The sequence below is a fragment of the Bombus bifarius genome, unplaced genomic scaffold (assembly GCF_011952205.1).
Source record: "Bombus bifarius isolate JDL3187 unplaced genomic scaffold, Bbif_JDL3187 scf7180000008163, whole genome shotgun sequence".
Taxonomy (NCBI): Eukaryota; Metazoa; Arthropoda; class Insecta; order Hymenoptera; family Apidae; genus Bombus; species Bombus bifarius.
This window is the reverse complement of record NW_022884485.1, coordinates 2160832-2171051: the sequence shown is the minus strand read 5'-3', so window position 1 is coordinate 2171051 and position 10220 is coordinate 2160832. Positions and strand designations below refer to the sequence as shown.

At 33.4% G+C, this 10220-nt stretch overlaps 1 protein-coding gene across 5 annotated transcripts; it reads left to right on the top strand.

Moving 5' to 3' along the window:
• Positions 1–1653: 1653 nt before the first annotated feature.
• LOC117208890 (sphingosine-1-phosphate lyase) lies at positions 1654–5178 on the top strand. 5 transcript variants are annotated; one of them, XM_033450391.1, is made up of 9 exons: positions 1654–1768; positions 2403–2550; positions 2594–2833; positions 2893–3101; positions 3169–3405; positions 3475–3684; positions 3773–4011; positions 4078–4345; positions 4406–5178. In XM_033450391.1, exons 2-9 carry the CDS (start codon positions 2403–2405, stop codon positions 4535–4537), a joined length of 1683 nt encoding a protein of 560 aa, XP_033306282.1. In that variant the 5' UTR covers positions 1654–1768; the 3' UTR covers positions 4538–5178. The 5 variants fall into 5 exon arrangements, with proteins under 5 accessions (XP_033306282.1, XP_033306286.1, XP_033306281.1 ...); XM_033450395.1 differs by having other exon boundaries at positions 1657–1768; positions 2618–2833; XM_033450390.1 differs by lacking the exon at positions 1654–1768 and adding an exon at positions 1801–1980.
• Positions 5179–10220: the final 5042 nt, after the last annotated feature.

Sequence of the window (10220 nt, the reverse complement as noted above, 5' to 3'; positions counted from 1 at the left end):
CTTATTGGTTAATATGTACTCCCCATATGATAGATTTTACTATAGCTGTCGACCATGCGTCATCGCAACAATTATAAGTCAGTTTGTACTTTTCGGTATGGTCGCACGATGTACGAGTTTTCATCAGTGAAGGGATTAGAAAGAAAACACGAAACCGTACAGAGAAAAGAGAAAAAGAATATTGCGTCACGTTACGGTGAAAGCTTCGCGATAATTAACTTTTCATACCTGCACGAACTTTTGATATCAAAGAAAGAATCGCATCAATGTGACCTATTTACCTTTCACATACGTTACACTTTTATTACACCCGCCGAGCAAGACGGACTTGAGTCACGCTACATACAAACAACATCTATATCAATGACTAGTCATTTCCGCCACGCACTAGTTTCTCCTTGAAGATCTATTAACGTTTAACACCTGTGTCATCATTGATGAGACAATATTCACGCATAAATGAAAATCCATGCGTTCAACAGAAAAGAATAACAAATTGTCATATAATATTTTTTGGATTATCACTGAATCTTCATCGACATACCTTTCTGACGATGAATAGTGCCTACGTATACATTAATCAAACGGAACGACCTACGAAATACGAAAGTTGAGTACCGAACTAAAACAGAAACATCACACAGCGGATCGTTCTTGATATTCTATCGTTGTACAGCAATTGTGTATTTTAACGTACTATAGATTCACATAATCTGTCTAAGGCGTTTGTATCTATAGGTAATATATGTAGTTACACGCGCCACAATCGTGACTGAGTTCGAAAATGTTCGGCCTAGCTCAACAAATCATATTTGCTATATGTTACATGTTCGTTAACTGATGGTGATATCTCCTCTGTCTTTTGTTGATATATTCCGGTTTCTCTATGAGCATAATGTTGAGATTATGCCTGAAATTATGCACATACAAATAGAGATAAAAATGCTGTGCTACGTGTAAAACTTTGCAATTGAATAATTATTATATTGCACTGATTAACGACACGTCATAGTGAAAATCGTATCAATATTAGTTCTTTTGTCCCTTCTATAATAATATTGTTAATTTGTGCTCTTATTGTTAGCGCTGAACGATCATTTTGCATCTGTGCAATGCAATTTTGTTACCGAATTCATTGATTATCAAATATTTGTAAATAAAGAATGAAATTCTACACAAGATTGTTATCCTTTATTTTTATATAAATTTCGACTGAACTATGCTTTTGTTTAAATAAATGTAGCACACTCGAACCATGGTCGACATACAGGCACCGACAAAGAGTTAATTGAGATAACAGGATTAGTTGATGATAAACCGTGTATAGAATAAACGGTATTAGGAAATATGAGACACGGTACATCATGTAAGGCTTTGATCGGGCCGAGAGCGGCGAGCGGCAAGAACGGTCACACAAGTGAATGACAACGCAGCAGAAAATAAATCAATCACTCGTAGAACCTCAAATAACGCGTCAACTCTCAGTTACTTTGTGGCTTATTTTATATAAATCTATAAGTTTAATATATTTTCTGCTGCTTTGTCGTCACTTGTTTGGTCGTTCTTAGCGCGCGCCGCTCTTCTATATGAGCAAAGTGTAAAATGCCAGATCCATTTCTATCGCTTTCGACAACTGACTTTAATATTACATATGTAATTCTCATATCTGCCGTAGCAAATCGCAGAGGGCGTGAGGAACAATAATCTTTTTCGATGTCGGTATTTCAGAATGTGAAACACGAAAGTCTCATATTTATCATAGTGTCAGGTAAGTCTATCCTGTATTTAGTCAATGGTAGCACAGACCACCGTCTCGTCTGTAATCTGTAACAGAAGCAAGGGTGGGGGCTACTATCTATTAATGTTCTGATACACTGAATTATCGAAGTATTATAAGTTATCTCACAATCCCTCGTAAACTGTTCGGGATGTGCACTTACGTTTCGCTTTAATATATTTATAATATAATTAAAAATTGAGGTATGTATTAAAAATTCCCAGTGTTCTTTTTAAATATGCCGAATTTCACTCATCAATTTTCTGAAACGGGGCGTTGCATGGGAAAAATCGCATAAATAAATCGTTAACGAAAGAAAGGTGAATACATAGTAAGTGATAAAGACAGTATCAGGGAATGAAATGTGTCGAGAAAGAGGAAGAATAAGAGCTAAAGATCAAGTGTATAAATGTGTGTGTATGCCGTATATACATATGTATATACATACATATGAAATAAAGAAAGAGTGCTGGCACTTGTTTTGCATTGAAGATTATTTAATTACAATATCTACGTTAACATGTATCGAATCTACTGATCAAATTTTTATGATAATTTGGAAGAAAAACATGTAGAAACGATGAAAGACATCCAATACATATAGATAATATTATCTTTCTTTTAGATGAACGTATATTTTCTTGGTGTTAATAATATGAAACAACTGATTAATAATTATTTTGAAGCCAAAGAACCATGGCAAATAGTGACTATAACCAGTACAACCATCCTTGCCACAGTTTGGTTATGGAATTTTGTCTTTCAAGATGAGAGTATGATTATTTGTAATGTATACTAACATTTAAAAATTTGCAATGAATAGCAAATTTTGTTTTCTAGGTCTGGTAGAAAGAGCAAAGAAGCAACTGTTTAGTTTAAGGAATTTTATACCTGCTATTAGAAATAAAATTGATCAAGAATTAGATAAGATTAATCAAACGTTCGAACAAGAAACGTTACAGAGAATAAAAGATATTCCTTTCATTGTGAAACTTCCAGAGAAAAGTTTAGAACCGAAAGAAATATTAGAAAGAATAAAAAAATGTGTTCAGTTAGGTAACAAGCAATTGAAAAAAACTTATTATAGTATACCAATATATATAATTGTTATTTAGGTGATTATGATTGGAGAAATGGTAAAGTGTCTGGAGCTATATATAGAGTTGATATTAATCTTTTACAATTAATGGGAGATATTTATAGCATTGCATCGTATACAAATCCATTACATCCTGATATTTTTCCTGGTATATGTAAGATGGAAGCAGAAGTGGTGAGAATAGTTTGTAATTTGTTCCATGGAGATGAAGAGTCTTGTGGCACTGTAAGTTGTTTTCATTTTAAAATGCTGACCGATCGAACTAACTTAAGATGTAATAAAATGTTTTCAGATGACCAGCGGTGGTACAGAATCAATCTTATTGGCATGTAAAACATATAGGGATTATGCAAGGAATGTAAAAGGTATAAAAAATCCAGAAATAGTAATGCCTGTAACAGCACATTCCGCTTTTGATAAAGCTGCTCAGTACTTAAAACTTAAAGTACGTTCTGTCCCTGTCAACCAACATAGCTATACTGCTTGTATCAAATCTATGGAAAAAGCTATTACAAGGAATACAATAATGGTATATAGGAAATAACTTTCAAATTAGATTCAAATTGATGCATTAGAATTAATGTAATATTTATAATAGTTAATAGGGTCAGCACCAAACTTTCCGTATGGAACAATGGATAACATTAAAGCAATTTCTGATCTAGGAATAAAATACAATATTCCGGTTCATGTCGATGCTTGTCTCGGTGGATTTTTAATTTGTTTCATGCCAAATGCAGGTTTTAATGTACCACCTTGTGACTTCAGACTTTCTGGAGTTACAAGTATATCGGTTGATACGCATAAAGTACATAAATAATATTACAATTATACATACAATGTTGATTAATTTTGTTTAATAATACAGGTGTTTTATATTATTTTGTTTCTTTCAGTATGCATATGCTCCGAAAGGTTCTTCGCTTATTCTTTATAGAAATAAAAAGTTAAGACATTATCAATATACTATAACAACCGATTGGCCTGGTGGTATATATGGTTCACCAACTGTAAGTGGTTCAAGAGCTGGTGGAATTATAGCAACATGTTGGGCTACATTATTGTATTTTGGTTATAATGAATATTTAGAATCGACAAGGAAAATTATAGAAACTACTAAATATATTGAACAACGGTACGTATTTGAATTTCTTGCCAAATCTGTTAAACTGTATAATCGAATGTTTGGAATTGATCGCAGATTGAGAAAGTTGGATGGAATATTTATTTTTGGTACCCCGGCTACCTCGGTTATAGCATTAGGGTCAAATGATTTTCACATTTATAAACTTTCGGAAGCTCTAAATGTAAGAGGATGGAACTTGAATACACTTCAGTTCCCGTGTGGCATACATCTTTGTGTTACATATGTCCATACACAATTAGGTGTAGCAGATCAATTTTTAAATGATGTTGAAACTGAATTAAGTATAATCTTAAAAAATCCAGAAGCTCCTGTTGATGGGAAGGTAAATATAACTATTAAGTAATTTTTATATAAATATACCATATACAATATCCTTTTTCAGTTTGCAATTTATGGAATGAGTCAGAGCATACCAGACAGAAGTATTGTTGGCGATTTTGCAAAATGTTTCTTAGATTCCATATACTTTACGCCAGGAAATAAAACAATGGTTAATAATGGATCAAGTATCTAAATTGATTGCACTATTAGCTTACTTTTTATAAACTCAAATGTAAGAGTAAAGAAGAAATGAAAAAAAAAATAACATTAATTTTCTGAAATCTCTTATACAATTTTAATTAAAAAATCTAATCGACCCATATATATTTTTTAAAAGATTGAATTTAAAAAACAAAATAGAATTCAAGACCATATAGAGTTATGAACATATATTGGAGAGATTTAATACGTATAAATGGAATATTTTGTACAATGCAATGGCATTTTGAATTATTTAAACATATACTTTTAAAGTACAAAACTTTATTCTAATCAATTTTTTTTAAATAGACGATATCTTGTTTAACAGCAGTATTTTTACGCATTTCATGAAATATACAATACATGTACACATATTCCGTTATAGACTTTTAATACATCCATGTGTACAATTCTTTTGGTACTTTTTATAGAATATTATGTAAAGATATCTATCTATATATTTTATACATTTTTATTATGTTCATTCTAATATTACATAACTACATCAAATTTAGATAACAAAAACGTATTGAATGTTAATTCTATTACTAGTAGTAATAACGTATAATTTGGTGCCATATATTTTTATATGCTTGGCAGTGGAATTATTGAGAATAAAGAATTGAAATAATATACTAATCTCATCAGCCTTCCATAAAACAGTAATTTCCTTAATTACAGTAGACTCCCGTATAACGTAAGTTTTTACAACGCGAATTCCTATAACGTGCCAGTGTCGCGAATTCCTATAACGTATCACTAACGTATCAGTGTCATGTATTCATGATTCGAGATAGCTTACACTTAAAATACGTATGTATACATAATACAGAAGTATTTTGTAAATTACGTTTATAAAGGAAGTTAATTTAAGGACATGATGGATGAAATTAAAAAAGAAAAAAATGTTAAAACAGAAATGCATTTCTATTAAAGAAAAAGTTGCAATGTTAGATCAGCTGAATTGCAGAGAAAAAGTAAAAGATACGATTTTTACGTACATTAATAGTATATTATTTTTAATCAACTTTGTATATGTGCCATTTATTTTTAAAATACTATCCTATTTGATGAAACACAGAAAACAGAAGTTGGCATAGCAATAATCAGTTCAAACGTATTACTTTAGATTATGCGCGTTATACGAGAAAAGTTCACGTACAACGCGAATTCATGCTGCGCGTAACGTATTAACCGCGTTGTACGACAGTCCACTGTACAGTGGCTGACGAAAGTATTCGAACGCTTACATATGTAAACTTGAATGGCCGAAATAATGTACATTAACGTAATTATGCAGGAACATAATAATAGAAATATAACGAAATGGATCATATCTAATTCAATAAAATAATATAAAACAGAAATTGTTGTTCGTCTATTATCACCTTATGAAACGAAAGAAACTTTTCGGACAACCTAATGATATCGAGATAAACGGGCAATTAGCACCTTGATTATTAGCTCTAATAATAATAAACAGTATAATTGACGCGAAAATTTTCAGCCTGAATGTTGTTATTGTTTGTGAATTGCAAAAGAAAGTATGTATATGTCGATGTAGTATGTAGTGTATGGAGTAAGTATAAGTATGTACCTGTAAGAGCTATTTCCATACAAAATCCCATAAGATTTAAAAGTGATTAATTTCTGAATATTCAAGTACATTGTTCTTTATTTTGAAATAAATGACGAAACAAGTCTTTGGTGAACTATGTTTAAATCGATTGCCGTAATAATACTAAAATGCAGAAATTAAGTAAGTTAACTTTAAAAGAATGCGTAATCTCTAAAGCAGCAGTATTGATAGCTTTACTTGCTCAGCTCTTTCTAAGAGATGCTAAGAGATTTGTTTATAAGATGTAAATGTATTGTTAAAGAGATGTACTTATATATTTTCTTTTTTGTTACGTTTCGATTCGTATTGTATTTAAATGATTAAAATAAAACATGCCCGCTGATAGATATGTTTGAAGGTTCCTTGAGTTAGGGAGTAAAACTCGGTTAAAATAGTTGATTTTTCTCCCCGCAATATAATATAATATATAATATAATATAATATAATATAATATAATATAATTTTAATAACTATATAATAAGTACAATACTGTAGCTTAAATTACAAGTATTCATCAAGAACAAAATGAAAATTTGAAGTGTGGCTAACGTAGCGTATGCACAAGTAATTGAAAATTACATACATATTGCCATGCGACCGATATCGGTCGATCAAAAGCTCGATAATTCCTGATTGGAACTTCCTCGCTGCCAATTCGGTTATGGTTATAATCGAGCTATCCGGCTCGAAGACGTCAGATTCGTATGTTGATTCAACATTACCACCCAACCAGCTCTCCTGTCACGTACGACCTTTCGATTAAGTTAATTATTTTGAAACAGGAGGCCACTGCTATGAACGTGTATTATCAATGATATAGCTCGCATGAATAATAAATAGGAATGTAACATGCCTAGCAGTAAGTAGTAAACGAAAAAAATGTAGTTAAAGCAAAAAAATTTGATACTATTAGCAATTAAAGTAGTTGGGATAATTAAAAGGATTAGAATCTAGGGGTATACGTATATATAGCTATATATGTTAAATCTCAGACATAGAATGAGAGATACATGCGGCTGTTATAATTTCTACCAGATAATAGATCGATAAATACTGTATATACGTTTTACTACATAATACAGTCATCAGAAAACCTTTTTATACTCGAGATCGTTCGAGAGATCCATTATCTTTACGCGTCTACTATTTTATCTGTTATCTCTCTGCGTTCTTAAAACCTAGACACGTTTATAACCATTTCGCATGTTCTGTTTGCGTTAGTACGTAATTATATAATTACGCGTAAATTTATTTCGTAAGAGCATTTTGAAAATTGAAGAAAATTTTAGATTTTTGATATTTTCTTTCAATTCATACAACTATTTGAAATGACAACCGATTGAAATGTTTGTCCGGCTTTCGAGAAAGTGAAGAATATCGCGAATAGCGAATGAAACGAAATTTTGAGAAATTATTTAGTATTACAGGAAAGGAGCCATAAAGGGAAAAGACATTTTCATTTTGAAGGAATGGCGATGCGCGTGATTTTTAGCTGAAAGTTGCAAGAAGCATGACAGCAAGAGAGAAAACTTTGCTTCTGTTGGCGATTGTTACTCGATCCGTGCGAATGGAAATAACGCGAGCAATCAAACAACCACGGTGAAACGAATGCCGTGGTCGAATTGTTTCATAGAAAAATTATTTTTCACGTTCGTGAAGCCAAAAAACCGTTATTGAAATGGCATTGCGTCGTTTTGTCTTTTGGTACGTTCACCTTTGTTTTTGCTTTGATAAAAATCCCTTGAAGCTTTTACGTGCGATTATTGAACGAAATATCATTAATTTTGGTCGTGTGACGAAAAGATAGGAAAGATTTTCAAGTATGGTATAGATCCAGGTCGCAAAGGTTTCTAATTAATTTATAAATCCTCTTGGAATGAAATCACTTAATAACCAGCATAACCGTTTCGGTCGACATTTCATTGGTTTAAAGGCTTTGCAAATATCAAAATACAATTAGAAGTTTCGATTTATTGTATCGTGCTTGTCTTCGTAAACACATATTCGACAACAAAACGATGATTATGTACGTGTAACCGGTATATAATACCGTAGAGACGTTTAATTTTAAAACACTACTGACTGGTTTTATTAATTGGGGAGTCAGATTAAAGGAGATTCACTTTTCTCTTTTTAATTGCGTATCTCATTGATTTATTCTAAATGTCGAACAGACAAAGGAAACTATGATCGATATATCATTTTGAAAGAGAACAATTATCTAGGAACAATCTCGAGACACAAGTAGGTCTCTTATCTTTCGATAAGTGGGTCTCGTAGAAAAACGAAGATACAAGTATAGTAACAAAGATGAAGAGAAGAATGGTATAAAGTATAAAAGGAGGAAAAGTCGATGTTCGAAGTAGAGAGAAGTTGGCAATAGAGCTCCAGTGGCTGGTCACGGATAGGCTAGAGGAGGTTAGCGTTTCGAGTACGCGCTCTGCGTCCAAGCGTCGCGTCGCGTCGCGTCACGACGCGCGAGTATTGCGAGACGTCGTCGATCAGTATCGTGGAAGCGCGCGTCCCGTACCGCTCGGGCAACCCTTAAATCGCGTGCAACATTTCACGAAGAACGACGTTTCGTCATTGACGTGTGAAATTATTCGCGAACGAATCGAGTTTACGCCGAGATCTTGACATACCGGTGAGTCTTTTGTCGCAAAATTTTTCTTCCCACTGATAAAAACACAAGAAAAAAAGAATAAAGAGGAAAGAGCGTAGGAAACGAACGAATAATGTTTAAGAAAAAGTGCTCAAGAAAAATGGAAGGAATTAAGTATAGGATAAGTAGGTAGTATACGGCGAAAAAAGTGTTATGAAAATGTAGACCGTGAGAAACAGCTTCGGCTTTAGCACGTCCATTAACAGTGACATCGAGCAGACTTACAATTGGTTTTCCAAGTTACAATATGCTAGGTTATAGGGAGTATCGGACTGGTCTTGCTTCGTGAAACCAATATCGCTGATAAACATATCGCGTCGAATCTATAACAACGTATATTCTTTACTTTTTCGCGAGCAATTGAAACTTGTTACCTGCGATCTATGTGTACAGGTGAAATTTTTATTGTAAAATACGTGACAAGTTAATCATTTCGAAGAAGTAACACTGTTCTCGTTGTTTCTCTTTCTATCGTATCGTATACGATAAAATGATAAATTGTCGACGCATTAACGGTTACCGTGAAACGAGATCTGAGATTTACCATTGTAAAAATAAACGAATACAACTTGAAATAGATGAAACGGATGAATTGCTGCCGGAGCAAAGCGCTTGTGAAATTGAAACGCGACGTTGTGTCGCCTCGCGACTACAAACTGTCCAACTATTCTTCGAGTCATGGAATCGGCGAAATGTGTGCGTGTATGCGTGCACACTATACGTACATACGTAAAAATATAAAACTCAATTGTTCAAAGAAATTGAGAGAAAGTTGTCGCGAGTTGTAAAATGAAGAACTTGGACGTGTTCCGTTCTTTAATATACCTTGGTCCAAGTTCTTGGAAGACTTGTTAACTCGTTGTTACACAGGTATCTCTAGCGTTTCTCGTCGTTACGTTATCGAATATCCGTATCGAGATCGAGGAAAGCTTGGAAGCGTCGAAACTTTGATTTAAAGCGTTCGCAAGTAGCGAAAAGAGAGTGCTGCAGTCGAGGAAATTTCAAAGAGTGCAATCTGCGGCGTGGTAAGGGTGAAGTAGTTTGGTGAAACGTAAATGAAGATATTCACCCATCGCGTCGGCGAATCGACGATCACGAACGATCTATAAACTCATCTGGTACACGGTTCCGCGTAATTGGGTCGAATGAAATTTTCGTCGAACCCCAATGGTTTGCAAATGGTTCGCAAATTAATGGTGTAAAATGCATTTTAAGCGGAGTATACGATCCTACATACTGCATCGTTAATATCTAGCGGATGTTGAAAACTGTGCATCGTCTACCGTGGTAAATATTATGCCTGGCTACATTTCCAATCGTAGAAACGTTGTAGCGAAACTCCAACCAACTAAAATTTACTTCTATGTTCCGATCGTTTGCCTTCTGTCCAGCGAA

Coding starts and splice junctions, on each gene's coding strand:
- LOC117208890 (XM_033450391.1), top strand. CDS start 2,403: ATGAACGTATATTTTCTTGGTGTTAATAATATGAAACAACTGATTAAT. Junction 2,834..2,892: donor AAAAAAATGTGTTCAGTTAG/GTAACAAGCAAT, acceptor ATTGTTATTTAG/GTGATTATGATTGGAGAAAT. Junction 4,012..4,077: donor ACTAAATATATTGAACAACG/GTACGTATTTGA, acceptor AATTGATCGCAG/ATTGAGAAAGTTGGATGGAA.